The sequence below is a fragment of the Microdochium trichocladiopsis genome, assembly GCF_020744255.1.
Source record: "Microdochium trichocladiopsis strain MPI-CAGE-CH-0230 chromosome Unknown B0I36scaffold_3, whole genome shotgun sequence".
Lineage (NCBI taxonomy): Eukaryota > Fungi > Ascomycota > Sordariomycetes > Xylariales > Microdochiaceae > Microdochium > Microdochium trichocladiopsis.
Window position 1 is genome coordinate 1,515,951 of NW_025763546.1, and position 19,633 is coordinate 1,535,583.

Sequence of the window (19,633 nt, forward strand, 5' to 3'; positions counted from 1 at the left end):
TCCAACTGCATCACTCGGGTGCCCTCACTTAGGACGCGTTCCCCCGGGGCAGTGAGACACTGTAATCGATAAGGCCGAGCGTGGCAAGCGGTGAGATGTTTTGCGCCGGACCCTGAACCTGTCGCGACGTCAGGCTCGCGGCTTCCTTGGAGCGCAGGCAGGGCGGGGCATGCAAGCCCCACCAATAACTTCTGCAGTCGGGCAGCGGGACGGACAAGAAAAGTTCAGGCGCAGGCCGAAGGGGGCGGAAAAAAAACAAAACACCCAGTGACAGAGCCTGCTCGTGAGCTAGCCCAGAACAGGGGCCCGTCCGTCACCGTCCCCTACCTTGGTTGTAGACATAGCGGTTCTGCCACTTCCTTGCAAAGCTGGTTCTGTCTCCTCGACCTCTTCATACCACAAGAAACAACAGCAGCACACCCGCCAGGACCGCAAACATGGCGAACGACAAGATGGACATTGAGACCGCCGAGGCCAGCCTCAAGGCTATGGCTCACTCTGAGCAGCACTACTTCAACAGGTAAGAATGTCGCAAAGCCTCCGAGCTCATTGATCTGGACATGGTAGCTAACAGTCAGCTTTTAACAGTTACAACCACCATGGTACGCAGTCACACCATCTGCTCTGCAGGGAACACGATCGCATAACTTGATGAAACACTAACAACATGCTGCTATTCTCCAGGCATTCACGAGGAGATGCTGGTGCGTACAGCTCGGCTTCAATGCCAACCCTCCCACCCACTCGTGTTCAGTTGACGATACTGACTGTCTCCCCCTTGGCAAATTAGAAAGACGAGGTCCGCACACGGTCATACATGAACGCCATTGTACAGAACAAGCACATCTTCAAGGACAAGGTCGTGCTCGATGTTGGTTGCGGTACCGCCATCCTGTCCATGTAAGTCTGCCAGACGCTGTGCGAGGGATCGCTGAGGGACCGCTCGGCTATGAGAACCATGTCTAACGGCATAATTTACAGGTTCGCTGCCAAGGCTGGTGCGAAGCATGTCATCGGTGTCGACATGTCCACGATCATTTTCAAGGCGCGCGAGATTGTCGAATGCAACGGCCTCTCAGACAAGATTACACTGATTCAGGGCAAGATGGAGGAGATTGAGCTGCCGTTCCCCAAGGTCGACATCATCATCTCCGAGTGGATGGGCTACTTCCTGCTCTACGAGAGCATGCTTGACACTGTTCTCTACGCCCGTGACCGGTACCTCAACAAGGACGGTCTCATCTTCCCCGACAAGGCCACAATCTACCTTTGCGGTATCGAGGACGGCGAGTACAAGGATGAGAAAATTGGATGTAAGTGCCTTCTTGCCTGCTATCTTCATCACGCACGCAGTTCCCTATGACTAACGCGGTTGCTGCTAGTCTGGGACAATGTCTACGGATTTGACTATTCGCCGCTGAAGGAGACGGCGCTGTGCGAGCCTCTCGTCGACACGGTCGAGATCAAGGCCGCCGTCACCGACCCCACGCCCGTCCTCACCCTTGACCTGTACACATGCACAACCAAGGACCTCGACTTCTCTGTGCCTTTCAAGATTACTGCGCGCCGGGACGACTTCATCCACGCGCTTGTTGCGTGGTTCGATATCGACTTCACTGCGTGCCACAAGCCCATCCGTTTCTCGACCGGCCCGCACACCAAGTACACGCACTGGAAGCAGACCGTCTTCTACCTCAAGGACGTTCTGACCGTCCAGCAGGGCGAGGAGGTTGAGTGCAACATCCTCGTCAAGCCCAACGAGAAGAACAGGCGCGACTTGGATATCAAGATTGACTACAAGTTTGACACCCAGGACCCTCTGCGCAAGGCCGAGGGCTCTTGCGAGTACAAGATGTGCTAAATGCCCGTTATCGGCATGAACCAGGCATACATTGCTTTCTTGAAGAGCGGTAATGACCATGAAGAAATCTGTGCCAGAACCTACACCACAGCCCGCTATCGGTTCTGTGCCGCATGGGTGGTAGCAATGCACTGACACTCTGCTGGGGCGCTGCATGGCTGCTCCTACTGGGCAAGGCGCGCAGCACAATCTCCCACTTCCTGTGGCGGTCGGCCTCAAGGGCGGTTTGCAGGAAGCAGCGTTGTTTGAGGCCCACGCGCTTAGAATACTCTCAAAGTAACAAGTAGAGGTTGGTGGGACCTCGACCATGTTCTTGTGTCTCTACCGATTCGGACTGGGAGAGAGCCCGCGAGACGGCGAAAACATATTGGGACGGTGGGAATACCACGGTATATGGCGTGCATGGATGATAGATGCATAGACGGCGTAACGATTGGTTTTGTTGTTGGATGAATGAAGCATTCTTTCATGTGTGTGAAAACCATATCCATATTGTTAAGGCAGAAGAATTACGTCCGGACGCTCGAATCTGCGGCGCCGTCACGGGATCCAGCCCGCCTCGGATCCCGGAAACATTCTCTTGCTGTCAGACCTGGCAGTTGACCAACCTTGCCAGCAAATCCTGCCGGACCCAGAAATCATGCAGATCAGCACGACGTGATCGTCAGGTACCACTTTGTGTTTTGAAATGTCTTTGGCTGCCACTGCCACACTTGTAGCAACGCCATGAAAATAGGACTGGCTGTGCTTAAAGTCCCGGTGGATGAATGAGGGTGCGCGGCTTGCAGCCGGGGCGGCCCATGTCCTTTCGCCAATGTCCACCTTTCATGCTCCAGGGGCAGTCATTCGCCGACCGAGTAGCAGGGACAGGCCAGCAATGACGAAGGTCTGTACCATTGGCCCGCCGTCGAAACGGTTTCCAAGACCTGCTGGCACGCCTTTGGCGCTGGAGCCACAGACACAGCCACCCACGCTGGCGGCTGAGGCATGTTTCACAGGGTGGCCTTTGTGACAAAGGAGGGCCAGTCAGACCAGAAACAGCCTGCGCGCCCAGCAAGACTCTTTCCTTGGGTGAACTGGCCTGTTGAGGAGGCGCGTTGTCGTCGGTGACCGAGCCGAGAACCCTGAATCGTGCTCGGCTGCATCTGCAAAACAGCATCTCATATCCAAGAGAGGCATCGGCATGGATGACGGGCGGCAGGTGCAAACCTTGTGCAGCGAGGCGGCGCTGCTAGTCAGGGGGCCGCGTGGGCTGGGTGGAGACGCAGGATTGCAGCAATGCTGGGTGCCTGTCTGGCCGGCCTCGGGAATCCATGGATGGGATGCCATTTTCATGTGTGCCCGCGCGTGGTGCTAGATCGACGGCGGCCCCTGAAATGCAGGCACTTGCAGGGGGCTGGGCTGGGCGGCACGGGCTGATGGTCTGGTCTGGTGTGTCCCTCTCTCAGGGCCAGTCCAGTCCCCTCGAGCTGCGCCTACGCCCACGCAATGGCGCACAGCAGCGTTGCCGCTCTTCATCTCATCGCCTGCGTTCCTGACGCTGCTTGCTTGCTTGCTTTCTCGTTTCGACCTCCCTTTTGTTGTCTGTTGTTGGCGGTCAGTCGTGCGGCGCAATATTTGCTTGCTCTCCCGAGCGCAACCACACTCCTTCTGCGCCAGCTCTGCCTGTCATCTTTGTCGTCTCTCTCTTTCTACGACGCCACCTTTGTGCGTCTCCGCCTCGCATTCTTCCTTTCTCTGGGCGCTTCTCTCACTCTCCTGCCAGCCCGTCGCGTGCTCCAAATCTTGCCCGCCTCGTGTCTCACCCCGTAGATCCGCCCCCCGACATCGCCACGCACCAGCGCCTGCCACCGCTCAATCACACGACCTGTGCACGAGAATAGCCCATAAGCGACGCTGTCGTCTCATCCTGCTTATAGATTGCAGGACAATATTTTTGCATTGCCCGAGCCTTGGTCTGACGTTGGACTGGGTTTACTCTCGTGTGGCTCTGCACTGCCCCAGAGCGACCTGCACCGACCCAGGCCACCACCACTCGTACCCGCCTGACAGGGCATTCTTGATACGAAGCACCATACGATCGCTCCCATTTTGCTCGCAATCCAAACCTGCTTTTTGACTAGACAGCGAGATTCGGCCTCCGACGTATACAATCAACATCTCGGGCTAGGAAAGCATTTCTGATTTATTCTTTACGACCTCGCCGAATCCAGCAGGGATCGACTTCGATCCAAACTCTCCTTATTTGCGACGGTCTGTGAGGATGATAGGGACGCTTCAACTCGACAAATACACATTGTGAATTATAGCTCGTCGCCTTCTGCTTCGCTCGACAGGGACGAACAAAGAAAGCTCACCATGCCTCACATCGGGTTAGCCATGGAGCGGAGTCTCCAGGGTGGAGGTGTTGTTGATGGGCTCAGAAACCTCATTGCTCGGAGTATGGTGGCAGCACTGGGAACGCGACAGTCTTTGGCGGGCTTGCAAAACGGCGTTTCCGACGCCAAGACAGCGCTGTCAAGTTGGGATAACTGCATGGCTGTGACATTTTGCAAGTACGTACATCTCACATCCTTATGTTTTTTATTGCGCCGGCATAAGCTAACTACAGCACAGGTGGCCCGTGATCGGCATCATCATCCTTGGATCGCTTATCCTCTTCTCGATTCTCTGGTGCTGTGCCAGGTGTCTCTTCTGCGGCCTATCTTGCTGCTGTGAATGCTGCATGTGCCTCAAGTGCTGCGGACAGTGCTGCGGCATGTGTGATCCGCCTGGAGGGAGGAAGCACAAATACCTAGATGAGCCCTTCATCCCACCCCATCACGATCAAGCCTACAGGCCCCAGGCCCCGATGGACTACCCGCCGCCTCAGCCTGCAGCAGCACCAAAACGCGAAGTCCCGCAATACGCCACATTTGAGTCGGACAAGAAGGATGCAGACTCGCTGCCAGCTATGCCAACATGGAATGATGGAAGCTCGCAGAAAGTCATGGTTGAGGAGGAAGTCGAGATGGAACCGCTAAAGAAGCCGACACCGAGTCCGAGCGTGGCAGCGAACGCGACCGGTCGCACCGTGTCCCCTCTGTCTGCTCAGGGCCATGGTTCACCACCAAGCGTGAGCCCATACGGCCCTCCCCCAGGCCGAGCGGGTGCGAACGGATACATGGGAGCCGCCGCAGATCCTTATGCGCAGCAAGAAACTGGCTATTTTGATGGCGGCGAGTACGGACAACAAGCACAACCCCATGGTATGAATCACAGTCAAGAGTATGGCGTGGATCAGGCATACGGCGGAGGCGCCGGCGCGATGGCCATGGGACGGCAGCCCTATCAGCAGCAGGGCAATGACATGCATGCCTATGGCAACCAACCTCTTCGGAATCAGCCTTACAACCAGCAAGGCATGGAAGTAGACGCATATGGCAACCAGGTCCAGCCTCAGCCGTACGGCCAGCAAGGTTTCCCACAGTCACAGACACCAAGACCGTACGGCGACGAGTACGGCCGTAGCATGACCCCAGGCGGTCCTGCACGCAGCGGAACGCCGGGCTCCCAGATGCGGCCAAACGGATATGGCCTCTCAACGCCCGGCGCATATGGCTACGACAACAACCCGGCACGCATGAATTCCCCGGGTCCTCAGGGAGGGGCAGGATACCGTGCTTCACCAGGACCCCAGGGTGGCAACGGATACGGCCAACAGCAAGGCATGGGGCCGAGTGGCTATGGACGCCCGCCGCCCCGCCGGCAATACACGGGAGACTCGCAGAGTCAATACTCTGCTGGGCCGATGCAACAGCAGTACAGCGGAGCTCGCCAGCAGCAACCGTACCCTCAAGCCCCCAGCCAGAGCCATGACTACCCGACGGGCGGTGCAGCGAGCGATTATCACGAGTTTGCAGGCTCGACACAGCAGCCGGCCGAATTGTACTCTCCTGTCGCCATCGCACCACCTCGCGCGGCAGAGCTTCACTCCGAGCCGGCCTCTCCACTCCACAACAACGCTGGGTTCGACTTCCAGTCGGGCTATGCCCGAGCCTCTCCTGCTCCAGCTGCGGAGAGACCGGCCGGTCCTGCAGCGGGTTATCCAGGCCAGAGACAATACAAGCCGCAGGGAGGCTATTGATCAAATCATGGCAGTGAGCTGTGTAGCTCGGTTGGTGCATAGTACAGTAACATGAGATACCCCCTTATGTACATGTTCATTTTCAAGCAGAAAACGGTCGTTTATGGAGTCATTTTGTTTCTTTCATTGTATGAGTTGGTCCTCTCCGCAGAAAGTCCTTGTTTGTGTTGGACCGCCTGCGGCGGGGAGTCTGAAAAAGTCCATGGCGATCTCGAGGGATATGGTCTTTTAGCAAGCAGGCAAGGATCTAGGAGAAATGGGCAACCTCTCAAAGTCTTGCATGAAGCGTGTATTATGGTGCTGTGCTTGTAAATCACTGCAGGAGTCTAAGTCAGTCGCCGGTCCGTTTTTGAATGAGGGGAGAAGCGAGCTATGAGACGACGAACTCAAGTGTGATGTGGTTCCTGAACGTCGAGATTCTATGCAGTGGGATGGATGGGTTAGTCCCACTGTACCACATGCCCAAGAACGTAACAGTTGAGACCCCTGCACTCTCAGTTACTGGACGAGCTGTGCTTAGCGCGCCCCGGAGCCAGTGCTGTTGAGCGCGCGCTCCGTAGCCGGGCCCGTTCCAAAACAGCAAGGAATTGAATTCACCTTCTCTGCATTACCGGTTCTACGCCAAAGCAAAGATCGTCGCCCGCCCACCACGACAACACAACCAGGTCGAACATAGTAATCAGCCGCTCACACGTACGGACTAAACATCTGGGCCTCAAACAGCAAACCTCGGCGATTCCACTTGCAGGCACGACCGGTGGAGGCGCGTGCGCGAGGACGAAGTCTCAGCACCGCCCAGCACCTGTGCGCTTTTACGACAACGACGAGTCACGCTGCAATTGTTGGCAAGCCGGGACCGCCCGGAGCACACCGACTCGACGCGCAAAAACAATCGCCCCGGGATCCCGCCGTGGGCAGTGGAGCCTCTATACGACGCGCGCGCGCGGAGAGAGAGAGAAGGGGAGAGAGGGGGTGAGACAAAAAGGCATCGAAGGGTGGTCGCGTACACAACAAAAACATGGCGAACCCGCCGAACAACGAGAACATACAGCCCGCCACGAGGCCAGGTAGCAATACCGCCGCTAGCGGGCCGGGAGCGGGAGGAGGAGGACCGAACGCGGCGCCGGCGGCGGCCAGCGCGGACCAGCTCGCGGCGTACGAGCAGAGCCGGAAACACCTGAAGCAGATGCTGAACCGGCAGGCGGATCTTAAGAAGCAGCTGGTGAGTGCCTTCTCCGGGCTCCTCCCTTCTTCTGTACAGGTTTCGGAGCCCTCGCTGTTGCTCTTTGTTGTCTCCCAGCGACGACAGAGCTGGCCAGGATAAGGGGGAAAGAAGCGCATTGGAAGAGAGCGACGATTCTTTTGGCTGGGCAAGGAGAGTAGGATCTAACTTTTGCCAAAAAAAAACACAGGCCGCGCACGAAGCAAGCATTCTGCAGTACGAGACCGAGTACCTCGAGAGCACGCCGATGGGCAACATCATTACGGGATTCGACAACTACGCCAAGGGCACGTCGAGCAGCGTGGCTGCGCAGCGAAGGCGGACGGGCCTGATTGAGCAGAACCGCGTGTTCTCCAGGTCGAGCCTGTCGTATAACCCTCTCAATGTAGGTTGCTTCGGACCCCCCCCCTCCTCCTCCTCCTCCTTTTCTTCTTCCCGCCTGTTCAGTCTTCTCCGAGATGCCCCGTTTCGAGGACAGATCCATGAAAAGGCGTTTTTAGTGCCACGAGTGTTCACTTTTGCTGACCTAGATGCGCACGAAAACTTGTAGCCCGAGGCATCAGAAGCCAACTCTACGACGTCGACACCAGCCGCCACGGCGGGGACACCGGGGTCTACTTTCAATGGCGGAGCGACCAAGGACAAGAGCGGGCCGGCGTCCGAGGCCGCGTCAGGGACCGGGGCATCGACGCCGGCGGGGGAGAGCAGCCACAAGAGGAACGCCAGCAGCATCGGGGGCGGGAGCAAGAAGTCAAAGAAGAAGTCTGCCGCGGCGACGCCCGTTGCGACGACGGCCGGAGATGGCGGCGCGGGCGGCGACGATGACAGCGAGGCCGATGCGCGGGAGAACAAGAAGGCCCGGGTCAGCATGGGGGCGCGCAAGTAGCGAGGTCTGTCTGTTTGAAGGCTTCCTGAGCGACAAGATGAACTCGGCCTCTCCCGTGGAGTACAGAAGATGCAATGGCGTTTGGGAGCAAAAAGAAATAGATACCCTTTCTTGTTTGGACATGATTTCGTGGGAGTGCATGCCAGTCTGTCCGGACGTGCAATCCAGGGGCTGTGGCCGTTCCTCGGGCTCAGGAAGGGCCTGGAGGGTTTGTGCTCCTCCCTAGAAGGGCAGGTGGTTAATTGCTGAACCCAAGTAACCATCGGTGTCTCCAGCTGATATCAGACTCTAGAGTAGGCGGAGCTGTTGCTACGGTGGCGTGCTTCTCCACACTGGGTGGGACGACAGCGGGTGTGGTTGGGGTTCAGAGTGCTTGTTTTGGAGCCGCCGGCGCGGGGTTCCCGCAAGGTTCCCGCCCTACCTTAGGTACATTGTTGCGCCAGTGGGGGACGAGACTTGGAGCTTGCGGCCCCCGGCTTTCACGGCTCACTGTGGGAGGAGGAGACGCAGGCCACTTTCACTCTCTTGTTGAATGTTCGAGACGACTAGTCACGATATCCTTCTTTGATGATTATCGGGCCGCAGCTCTACAGGGTGCTAGCTCGACTACACGTGTGGCACTGATCAGGACCTGCTGTACAGCAAGGGCGAGCCGGCCGATTCGGACACCGCGACCCAAGCCGGCAGGAGCAACAAAGCGGCACGAGGAACGTCTCGCTTGGCCCTGACTGGGCTTCCGGTACATCCCAGTTCCCGTCTCAAGACATCATCATCACGCTCTGTTGTCCACGCCTTCACACACGAGATGACCATCATGGCAACCAAATTCACGCCGGAGGTTCTCCTCTCGGCCCCGCGCAGGAGCGCCGCCGTCCCCAATGCCACCGGCACGCTGGCTCTCTTCACCGGTGCGTCCCCCTCTGCGTGGCCTGCCATGCCTTACTCACGACGAGCACATTGTGGGCTGTGAGCTAACGTAACCGGGGAGGGAAAAAGTCACCGAGTACTCGTTTGAGAAGCACTCTCGGAGCTTCAAGCTCAAGGCTCTCGACATCAAGACGGGTCAGTCGACCATCTTGTCCGAGGACCCCAACTGGTCGGAGCCGACCTGGCTCACCGAGACCGAGTACGTCTACATCAAGACCGCAAACAACGGCAGCAACTCTGGCAAGACGACTCTCTACGTGGCCGACGCGACAAACCCGTCAAAGGGCAGCCGCGAGATCGCGACCTTTGACGGCGCCATTGGCAACATCAAGGTCAAGGACATTGGCAACGACACCATCGCGTTCGCCTGCACGGCGCCCACCACGCGCTGGGGCAAGCTGTACAACCCGGCCAACGAAAAGAAGCGCCACTCGTCCGCAAAGGTGTACTCGAGCCTCTTTGTCCGCCACTGGGATTCCTACGTCTCCAAGAACACCAACGCGGTATGGTATGGCGCCATTGTCAAGGACGGCAGCGGCGCCTACAAGATGAAAGGCGAGCACGGGCTCATCAACGCCTTCCAGGGCACCAGGTTCGAGTGTCCGGTCCCCAACTTTGGCGGTGCAGAGGACTACGACATCAGCAAGGCCGGCATCGTCTTCCTGTCCAAGGACCCAGAGCTCAACCCGGCGCTGTACACAAAGACGGACCTGTACTTCATCCCGCTGTCGACCTGGATAGAAGAGCAGCCCCCGTTCCCCACGGTCGTCAAGACGGGCAAGCTGCGCGGCTACAGCAACTCCCCTGTCTTTTCGCACTGCGGCACCAAGGTCGCGTTCCGCCGCATGCAGCACGACCAGTACGAGAGCGACAAGCCGCGCCTCCTGCTCATCCCGGACATCTACGACCTCAGCAACGTCCAGGAGTTTTACAAGACGGATGACGGCAAGGGCGGCTGGGACCAGCGTCCCGACACCATTGTCTGGAGCAACGACGACTCCAAGCTCTACGTGACGGCCGAGAACGAGGCGCGCACACTCATCTACGAGGTCCCTGCCAACCCCGCCGATGCCACGGCCAAGGGTCCGCCAAAGCCCCTGACGAAGGAAGGTACGGTCGGCGCCTTCTTCAACCTCTCCAAGGACGACGACAAGTTGCTTGTCAACACAAGCTCGCTGGTCGACAGCTCGAGCTACTCCATTCTTGACCCGAGCACCCAAGAGCTGAAGCTCATTTCGTCCGCCACAAAGTGCGGCAAGACCTTTGGTCTGTCCTCCAGCCAGGTCGACGAGTTCTGGTGGGCCGGCGCGACGGGAGACTACAAGTGCCATGCCCTGGTGGTCAAGCCGTCCAAGTTCGACTCTAAGAAGAAATATCCCCTGGCATTCTTCATCCACGGCGGGCCCCAGGGCGCTTGGGGAGACAGCTGGAGCACGCGCTGGAACCCGGCTGTGTTCGCGGAGCAAGGGTACGTCGTGATCGCGCCCAACCCGACGGGTAGTACTGGATACGGCCAGGACTTTACGGATGCCATTGCCAGAAACTGGGGCGGCCGGCCGTACGAGGACCTCGTCAAGTGTTTCGAGCACATCAAGAACGAACTGTCGTATGTTGACACTGATAACGCCGTGGCCCTCGGTGCGTCTTATGGCGGATACATGATCAGTAAGTCTGAGCCTGCCTCTCTCTCTCTCTCCCCTCAAGCGGGAAGAATTTCTGGGACGCCTCCTTCGTCTATTGCCCCTCCCCAGGACAGTCTCTTCCTACTTTTTTCTCCATTCGCTCATTAACCAAACATTCCCACAGACTGGATCCAGGGGCATCCCCTCGGCCGCGAATTCAAAGCCCTGGTCTGCCACGATGGCATCTTCACCACCATGGCCGACTGGGGGACAGAGGAGCTCTTCTTCACGATGCATGACAAGGGCGGTACTATCTGGGACGCCCGCGACCTGTACAGCAAGTGGGACCCCGCAGTACACGTCGGCGAGTGGAAGACGCCTCAGCTCGTCATCCACAGTGAGCTTGATTACAGGTTGCCAGTCTCGGAGGGCTTGGCAGCGTTCAATGCCCTGCAGACTAGAGGCGTGGAGAGCCGGATGTTGGTGTTCCCGGACGAGAACCACGTAAGTCTTGCTCTTGCCCACTCTGCCTCGATTGCAAACTGTTCCCAACAAAAGAATCTGGATTGCTGACAATCGGAACCGTTGTAAACAGTGGGTACTGAAGCCGGAAAACTCGCTCGTGTGGCACAAGGAGGTGCTTGGCTGGATCAACAAGTACACGGGCCTGGACACGACGGGCCTGGTAGATGAGACTGAGAACCTGGAGGTATAGGGCAGAACCCCCCCAAAAGAAACACCATTTTGAGCTTTGAGACCATTCGGAGCAAATGCCATTCAAATTTCTCCATTCCAACAGCACGCTTGCTGCCTACTACCGCGTGCTCGTATGTTCCTGATGAGAGCAATGGATTTCGGAGCATCCTCTCAACTATGTGATGTTGCGCGTTCGCTAGCACTGTGTTCTCGGGCTACACTGTAACCATGTCACCGGTCATGAGCTTGAAATCATCCTCAGTCATGCTAGCGATGGCATCGGCTACTAGCGGCCACGACAAATTGTCAAGTCGAATGAACTCCTTTGCCCCGCTGGAGGTGATATCTTGTGGTCTTTCTCTCCGGACAACCAAGCTCGGATATGCCTGAAGTATCTTGTGTTGCGTATGATGGGCTTGTCCACGATCTAGTTTACTGAGGAATCTACGGATGAACCTCTTCTCCGACTGTGGCTTTTGAATCCGGTATGCACGCCGGTATTTGTCGTACAACCTCAGGTAGCTGTTGCCTCGGCGCATATGCAAGTCGTCTGACTCATCGACCTCGCTGGGATAGCTTGCCGTGGAAGAAGAAGAGACTGCTCGGCGGCGTCTTGTTGCCTCATCAACCTCTGGTACGATTCTTGGGACACGATCGTTCTGCTCGCCTCGACCTTAATGATGTCAGCTACAAGTGCTTCGCTTAGAGTGCGACACAAAGACTGTGGTTATACCTCTTCTTTTTGGCGATATCACAGATTCCGGGTATTTGATGGAACAATCAAGTTTCTCTATGGTGTCTGCGAGCTGTTGGTGGAGCCTGGCCACCTCGTGTTGGAGTTTCTGGCAATGCCGCCTTGGTGTATTGTCGATTCTGGCCGCCACTCTCGTTTCAAGGATAGTGTTGCACTTGCTGAGTAGTTTTTGGATCCCTTGAATTAGTTCCTCTTGCCTCTTTGCACTCTCGTCACTCCTGGAAAGTTCTTGGATGGCCTGCTGCTGCGCCTGGAACTTCTCGTCCAGGCTCTTCTGCACGAGTGCCATGGCCTCGACATCGGCCTTGTTGCTAGCGATTTGTGCAGCCACGCTTGTAGTAACCTGCTCCAATTCGGCTCGCAGATCGTCGATTTTTGCGCCTGAGTATTGCTGCAACGACTCTTTGTGCTCCGCCATGAGCTTGTCGCACTCTTGCTTGGAAGTTCTCAACGCGGAGATCTCGTTCTTCAGAGCTGCGAAGTGCTCATTGCTGGCGGGTGTTTGGGCTGCTAAACCAGTCAACTTTGCCTCGAGTCTGGATAGTGCTGCCTTCTGAAGTTGAACGGAATAGTAGATGAAAGCCATCGAGAGCTGAGAGGTCGAGACCTGCGAAGGTAGGCTGTCCCGCGAGGAGGCGATTTGCAGCTGTGCCTGAGCGTCATGTCCATGTTGTGCGTCCATCGAGTGAAGGGAGATGACACCGTTGGCATCCGGAGATCTACTCGGGTTCGAAGCTGAGTTCATTGAGAAACTCAGCAGCTACACATGTGTGTAGTGAAGAATGAAAGTCGTCTTGATTGTTGTAAAAGTGCCACATCATACTATTTTGGACGTGCGACAAACTTGGTTGGCAACAACATCGCTCCTTCCTCCTGAAAATACACGGGGGTCGCTCTTGCCTATACACCAAACCACCACAATCGTCTCCTCACATGCAGCACAGGTTCTCAACATGGGAGACCGTCAAATCTGAGCAATGCGACGATAGTTCAAGCAACCATGTGACCATGTCCCAATGTGATTTGGTCGCCTTCGCAGGCTAGCTGGGCCAACACCGGATGTTTTGGCCAGTCAACGTGCATGGCTTACCTCGAGCATTCTAAAAGAGCAGCTAGGACGTGCCACGCCTCAATCAGAGTAGAGTCATTCTGACGCTGGCTGCCCGTCTAAAGTTGGGTCAAATGAACTCGCCGCGACCCGTCGTCGGACCCTCACTTTCACAACTGCCATGTCAAAGTACAGACTGCCACGATTGAGCCAAGGTAATTTGTTTGCAAGTTTTTATTAAGGAGAATCTCGTCATCCTGGTGGTTACAAGACTAAAAGGCAAAGTGAAAACGTTCACAAGCGTCCCTCGTTGGCAAGATATTGGCACCTCAATCACGTTCGTGTGACTCGTAAGATGCTGAAACCCTTGCCGCAAATGCCCCTATGTCGTGAAAAGAGCCTGTATCGTGCGTGGCCAGAATCTAGAGGCTGGAAAATTCCCAGCCGAGTGCTGGCCGCACGGAAAACCACCACTGTCTAGCCCCGAGCCCTGACCCTGTTGCGAAAAATGAATCGAGATGTATTCCTATGCAAAGGCAGAAAACTTTTGTGCAGCAGTGGTATGACGTAAAGAGAAGAAGTCGTCTAGATGAGGTCGGCAACGTTCATGGGCATTTCCTCGATCTGGGTGCTGTAGAACTGCTCGATCTCTCTCATCATGCGGACATCCTCGGCGGTGACAAAGTTGATGGCGACACCCTTGCGACCGAAACGACCACCACGACCGATGCGGTGGATGTAGTTCTCGCGGTTGGCGGGAAGGTCGTAGTTGATGACCAGAGAAACCTGCTGGACATCGATACCACGGGCCAGAAGGTCAGTGGCGATCAAGACACGGGACGAGCCGGAGCGGAACTCCTTCATGATAAGATCACGCTGGCCCTGGTCCATGTCGCCGTGCATGGCGGAGACGGTGAAGTCACGGGCAGTGAGCTTGTCGGTGAGCCAGTCGACCTTTCTGCGGGTGTTGCAGAAGATGACGGCCTGAGTGATGGTGACAGTCTCGTAGAGATCGGAGAGAGTATCGAGCTTCCACTCCTCCTTCTCAACAGCAATGTAGAACTGCTTGATACCCTCAAGAGTAAGCTCGTCCTTCTTGACGAGAATGCGGATGGGGTCGCGCATGAACTTGGTGGTGACCTCGAGGACATCCTGGGGCATGGTGGCGGACAGGAGGACGACCTGGGTAGACTGAGGAAGCAGCTGGAAGATGTCGTAGATTTGCTCGGTGAAACCACGCTATGGGTATATTGTTAGCCAAAGTGCATCGGAACAAGCAGCATTCGCTTGAGAGCAGGACAACGTACAGAAAGCATCTCATCGGCCTCATCAAGGACGAACATCTTCATGCCGTCGGTCTTGAGGAACCGACGCTGGATCATGTCGTGAACACGGCCAGGGGTACCGACGACGACCTGGGGGCCGTCCTGGAGAGCCTTCATGTCGTCACGGACGCTGGTACCACCAATGCAGGCGTGGCACTCGATGCTCATGAAGTCACCGATGGCGATGACGACCTTCTGGATCTGCTGAGCCAGCTCACGGGTAGGAGCCAAGATGAGGGCCTGGCACTGCTTGAGGTTGGGGTCGATCTTCTGGAGAACGGAGATGGAGAAAGTAGCGGTCTTGCCAGTGCCGGACTGGGCCTGCGCAATAACATCGTGGCCTGGGAAACGCAAAGATGATGAGCATGGCGACGAGTGAACAGGTCACTCCATTTAGGAGATGGCCTTTTTGTGCGGATGAGACTCACCCTTGATGACGGGCATGATGGCGCGCTGCTGAATAGCAGAGGGGCGCTCGAAACCGTAGGCGTAGACTCCTGCAGATAGCGATGGCCATGTTAGCGATCACGATACTGCGCGTGATTGGCGTTGTGCGTGCCCGGCTGGCTGAATTGGCGGTGGGGTGCGCGACGAGAGGGGCAGGGCAGCGACTGGCAAGGGGGGGCTACATACCACGAAGGAGCTCAGCGCGGAGGTTCATCTCATCGAAGGAGTCGACGGTCTCATCGTAGTTGGACTCGATCTGGGACGCTTCAATGTCCTCGAGTCCCTTGTCGGTAGCCATGATTGCGGTGTTGGTCTAGGGGAGATTCCTGAACTCCAAGCACAGCTTAGAATTCAAGAATGAGGGCGATCGTGGTGGGGTTGAAAGAGGCGTGTGCGTGCGGGCTGTTTGCTCTCGAGGCAGACAGGACCGACGGATAAGAAGAGGAGTGGTGTGCTGAAGTGGACGCGAAGGCTCTCAAAGAAATGAGAGCGGGACGGGTCCAGGTGTGTGGTGTTTTATGGTGTTGTTGTTGTTTGGTCGTTGGAGGTGGTGGTTCCAGAGGACCAGAGGATAATTTTTGAATGGGGGGGTCGACGAAAAAAATATTCTGCCCTGCTGGCGGCGGCGGCGAACGGCGAGCCCAGCCAGCAGCAGCCACTCCAGTGAGCCCGGGCAGCAGGACCCAACCATGGCGAAAAAAAGCCAGAAAGTGGGGCCCGCACCTGGCAGGCACAACTGCGTCAGGTGTCTTCCCTGGCCCATGGAAAGAGTCACCCTCGCCTGCCCACGCCACGTCTCAGAGCCGCCTCCACGGCTGGCTGGCTGGCTGGCTGTGTGTGTGCTAGGCTGCCCACCACCCCGCCACCTGAACAGTCACCACCACCCCATCATGACTCTGCTTTGCTGACAGCCCATCTCGGAGTGGACCAGCACAAACCATCATCGCGAGCCTTTGCCCACGGGGCCACGCAGCCGTGCATCGCGCGGGCGCAGCAGCATAGGTATTCATCGACAGGCGCACGCCGGAGGGCACGGCGGGGGGGTCCGGACCTGCATGCCTCTTACAGGAGGCCGGTCATGACGGACAAGGACCATATCTTGGAGGGGCGCTCTCGTGGGGTTCCGCCCACTTGCGCAACCACAAAAAACATTCCTCCAGCATCCGTGGAAGCGGCAAACACACCTGATCTGGCCAACGTGGTGGTGTACTGTCGCTTCACAGCACCGAGACCGAGCCTTGGGCCAGTATAGCTACATTTTCCATCTTCCAGATCAATGGCTTGTCTGCATACACTGGTAAATCACCAGAGAGGGCAGTAGTGGTATCCGGGGGGGGGGGCCCACAAAAATCCATAAAGTGTAGAACTCGAAGAATGCCAAACCACAAGGCTCGTCACGCAGTTTGGCCGAGTATTCCAGACCCATTGCTCTCTCTCTCTCTCTCTCTCTCTCTCTCTATGGCTTAGGTGTCGCGTCAAATGACGTGTATGTATCATTCCGAGTTAAACCATATCCACCCACTTCCCAGGTCTATCTCGAAGGCGACTGTAGAACGCGTGCCGACTCCACATGGGCCAGGAATTTCAGATTTTCATTGACCAAGAATAAACCACCCTTCACGGCCGGTTTCTCGTACAACACCATAACCACGCTCAGCGACGACACCCGTGCAGATTATCAGCGAGCCAGCAAGAAAACAAAGTTGGTGACTACTGGGCCACCCAGGCCGTTCAAACACTCAGGCCATCGCGTTTCAACCCGTGCTTGCGGCTCAAACAGAAATACAAGATCGTCCCACAGGCTTTCTGTGGGCTTGCGCAGTATTAAGCGCGGACTGACACGCGATGCTGCTCGCACAAGGTTTACCCTCCAGCTCTGGCAGGACAGTGGGAAGAGACCAATATCTGAACATAGAGGATACAAATGTCGATCTAGACCTAGACGCCATACCAACCCACCCTCTGGGCATCAAGCCACTCGGGAACCAATATCTGGCCACGGGACCAACCGCAAGACGGTCTCTTGGACCTCTGGGCATTCTTCCGGATGAGCTGATTCTACATCTGGCCGACTACCTCGATGCTCCCTCTCTAAGAGGTCTGGCCTCAACTTGCCGCTTTCTGTTCGGGTTCGGGCAGCTCGATGATTTGTGGAAGTCCCTTTTCCTCGAGTAAGTCATACCTTCCCGTGGATAGCAGCTGTCTTCACAGCAGATGTTGGGGACCAAGATGTTGGTGTAGGGCCTCGGTTTTATGACCTATGAGTCACCGAGGCGGCTGACTATCAGCATGTTGCTCACCTAGTCCCCAAATCGAGCCTTCATGATCGATACCGATGCACACGGCTGACGGTGTCCAGGTCACACCACAACATTGCTCCTGCACCCACATGGCGAGGATCTTGGCGTAACACTTTCCTGGGATTAGAGACTGGCCAGGGAGCCCGAATCGACTGTGGAAATGTCTATTCGGACGTGCTGCATCGTCCCTTCGCCTGCAGCCACATCAACCTGAAGAAGCACATTCGCAACATCCCTGCACAGAACTTGATAGCCCACCTCGACGATCTCGATTTTGACGAGTTTTCAGCGTCGTGGAGTAATAGGCCGTTCATTCTGACAAAGAGCATCGACTCGTGGCCTGTACTCCGGGAGTGGACCATTGCAGGGCTGCAGCGGAATTACTCACAGGTCTCATTTCGGGCTGAGGCCGTAGACTGGCCAATGTCCGTCTACAGTGCTTATATGAGTCACAGCAAAGACGAGAGCCCGCTTTACCTGTTTGACAAGGCTTTTGCGGAGAAAATGCACGTGCAGGTCGGTAAGGGGGGACTCTACTGGCCGCCGGACTGCTTCGGGCCTGACCTATTTGCCCTTCTTGGGAAAGAACGACCGGCACACCGGTGGCTTATCGTAGGTCCGGAGCGTAGCGGCTCGACGTTCCACAAAGATCCCAACGCAACAAGCGCTTGGAACGCTGTAGTCGAAGGCTCCAAGTACTGGATCATGTTCCCACCTTCGGCGCAGGTCCCGGGGGTCTACGTCTCCGAGGACAGCAGTGAGGTCACGAGTCCGCTGAGCATCGCTGAATGGCTGCTCGAGTTTCACGCGGAAGCCCGAGAACAACCTGGCTGCGTAGAGGGCATCTGCAGAGCTGGCGAGATATTGCATGTGCCCAGTGGCTGGTGGCACCTGGTTGTCAACCTCGAGCCCGGCATTGCCTTGACGCAGAACTTTGTGCCCAAGTCGCACCTGGCAGATGTTCTGTCCTTTCTGAGAGACAAACCGGACCAGGTCACTGGATTCAAAAAGGACATTGAGAACCCGTACGAGCTGTTTGTCAGTCGTCTGCAGGACCAACATCCGGAATTGCTGGAAGAAGCTCTGCAAGATTTGGACCGGAGGAGCCAGAACAAGAAGAGGAAGTGGGAAGAGGCGACCAAGCCCATCGAGGAGAACGGAGTCGCAGGGGGCGGGTTTAGTTTTGGGTTTGGTGGTGACAGTGATGATGAGATACCTTGATAATTCATCATAGACTAAGAAGCAAAGGTATTCTGGTCAAAGGATACAGAATTCAAGAGAAACAGCTGCTCTCAAGACGGCAGCTTGTCGTATGCCACGCAGCCTACACCTTGCTCACGGTTAACTTGACGCACTGCCTGTGCTCCACACGAGAGGGAGATTGAGTTTGGAAGGGTTACAGTGGGGTTTTCCAGGTGCAGGGCACGGCTTCTCGAAGACTAGAGTCTAGCTCTTGGGGACACGGCCACAAGAATTGGCAATGAGGCTGCCCGGAGGAAGGGGGTTAGGGGTCCCGGGAGCCTGAGACAACTGGGGCGTGGATCCTGTCGAATGAATGGCACTTGTGTCATGCCGCTTGCCCACGCCATACGGCGCCATATGTTTCACGGGGACTGATCGCCTTGTCCTTTGCATGGCTGAGCATCCCGCACAGCGTGCACTTTCAGGGTCTTGGCACAAGCATTTGCCCCTACTGATCACTGGTAAAGACATCACTGCGTTTCCATCAAAGGTCTTGCCCCTGGAGAAACTGTTCCCAGGACCGTTAGTCGGGATGTTCCTAACGCCCGCCGTGCAATCAAGGGGTATCCCCTGCTTGGAGAGCTGTTGGAATGCCCCTTTGTCCTACTATGGTACCTGTCTGCAGAGGAGGTGACAAAAGGCACGGCTAGTACTGTAATGGTGACGCCATTGTTGTGCCCTTTGCGCTAAGTTGCCCGAGCGTGCCTCCTGGAGCAAGACCGGGTCAGCTCTAACGGACTGGCGAGCTCTTGGCTTTCGGGACGGATGGGACGGGGAGCTGTCGCGTTCCCCCCACATGAGCCCCCCCAGCCGCAGCCGTGTTGGATGCTTCCCCCATGAGGCCGCTCCAGATTACACACGTTGCACGCCACTGTACTCACGGCCGCTCCTTGAGCTGCCTGCGTGAGTCCTGCCTCAGCTCAGCCGCCTGTCCATGTGCTGCATCGCGACCTTCAGACACGTCGCTGGCGTCCCGCCTCGTTCTTGCTGACCTTCTTCTGCATATCGTAGCCAGCCCGCTCTTGCTGTCCTGCCTTTTCCTGCCTGCCATCCAGCCCCTCTCCACTTCGCTGCTGCTTCCGCCTTTACGCCCTTGCTTTCCGACAGCTCTAGACCTCCCGAGGACCGCCTCAGGGTCCAGCTCGATCTCTGTCCAACCCGACCCGAACAGTTTGCC

General features: G+C 56.7%; 7 protein-coding genes across 7 annotated transcripts; 5 read left to right on the forward strand and 2 right to left on the reverse strand.

Moving 5' to 3' along the window:
* Nucleotides 1-354: 354 nt before the first annotated feature.
* B0I36DRAFT_86937 (HNRNP arginine N-methyltransferase) lies at nt 355-2,068 on the forward strand. The gene is made up of 6 exons (XM_046163487.1): nt 355-520; nt 589-602; nt 685-704; nt 791-900; nt 982-1,313; nt 1,383-2,068. Exons 1-6 carry the CDS (start codon nt 438-440, stop codon nt 1,859-1,861), a joined length of 1,038 nt encoding a protein of 345 aa, XP_046015114.1. The 5' UTR covers nt 355-437; the 3' UTR covers nt 1,862-2,068.
* Nucleotides 2,069-4,100: 2,032 nt separating this feature from the next.
* B0I36DRAFT_86975 (uncharacterized protein) lies at nt 4,101-6,101 on the forward strand. The gene is made up of 2 exons (XM_046163488.1): nt 4,101-4,416; nt 4,478-6,101. The coding sequence occupies exons 1-2, from the start codon at nt 4,220-4,222 to the stop codon at nt 5,985-5,987; spliced, it is 1,707 nt and encodes a 568-aa protein (XP_046015115.1). The 5' UTR covers nt 4,101-4,219; the 3' UTR covers nt 5,988-6,101.
* Nucleotides 6,102-6,558: 457 nt separating this feature from the next.
* Nucleotides 6,559-8,215, forward strand: B0I36DRAFT_317443 (histone acetyltransferase subunit NuA4-domain-containing protein). The gene is made up of 3 exons (XM_046153157.1): nt 6,559-7,209; nt 7,400-7,594; nt 7,760-8,215. Exons 1-3 carry the CDS (start codon nt 7,006-7,008, stop codon nt 8,093-8,095), a joined length of 735 nt encoding a protein of 244 aa, XP_046015116.1. The 5' UTR covers nt 6,559-7,005; the 3' UTR covers nt 8,096-8,215.
* A 368-nt stretch (nt 8,216-8,583) lies between these two features.
* On the forward strand, nt 8,584-11,434 carry B0I36DRAFT_317444 (Alpha/Beta hydrolase protein). The gene is made up of 4 exons (XM_046153158.1): nt 8,584-9,003; nt 9,092-10,687; nt 10,829-11,148; nt 11,240-11,434. The coding sequence occupies exons 1-4, from the start codon at nt 8,901-8,903 to the stop codon at nt 11,357-11,359; spliced, it is 2,139 nt and encodes a 712-aa protein (XP_046015117.1). The 5' UTR covers nt 8,584-8,900; the 3' UTR covers nt 11,360-11,434.
* On the reverse strand, nt 11,403-12,839 carry B0I36DRAFT_381830 (uncharacterized protein; the record flags this gene model as incomplete). Its single annotated transcript, XM_046160886.1, has 2 exons — nt 11,403-12,013; nt 12,074-12,839. 2 exons carry the CDS (start codon nt 12,837-12,839, stop codon nt 11,556-11,558), a joined length of 1,224 nt encoding a protein of 407 aa, XP_046015118.1. The 3' UTR covers nt 11,403-11,555.
* A 508-nt stretch (nt 12,840-13,347) lies between these two features.
* Nucleotides 13,348-15,517, reverse strand: B0I36DRAFT_317448 (P-loop containing nucleoside triphosphate hydrolase protein). The gene is made up of 4 exons (XM_046153159.1): nt 15,101-15,517; nt 14,896-14,964; nt 14,450-14,808; nt 13,348-14,381 (listed from the first exon to the last, which is right to left on the reverse strand). Exons 1-4 carry the CDS (start codon nt 15,210-15,212, stop codon nt 13,728-13,730), a joined length of 1,194 nt encoding a protein of 397 aa, XP_046015119.1. The 5' UTR covers nt 15,213-15,517; the 3' UTR covers nt 13,348-13,727.
* A 777-nt stretch (nt 15,518-16,294) lies between these two features.
* Nucleotides 16,295-18,671, forward strand: B0I36DRAFT_317454 (uncharacterized protein). The gene is made up of 2 exons (XM_046153160.1): nt 16,295-17,085; nt 17,274-18,671. Exons 1-2 carry the CDS (start codon nt 16,760-16,762, stop codon nt 18,433-18,435), a joined length of 1,488 nt encoding a protein of 495 aa, XP_046015120.1. The 5' UTR covers nt 16,295-16,759; the 3' UTR covers nt 18,436-18,671.
* The last annotated feature ends 962 nt before the right edge of the window (nt 18,672-19,633 follow it).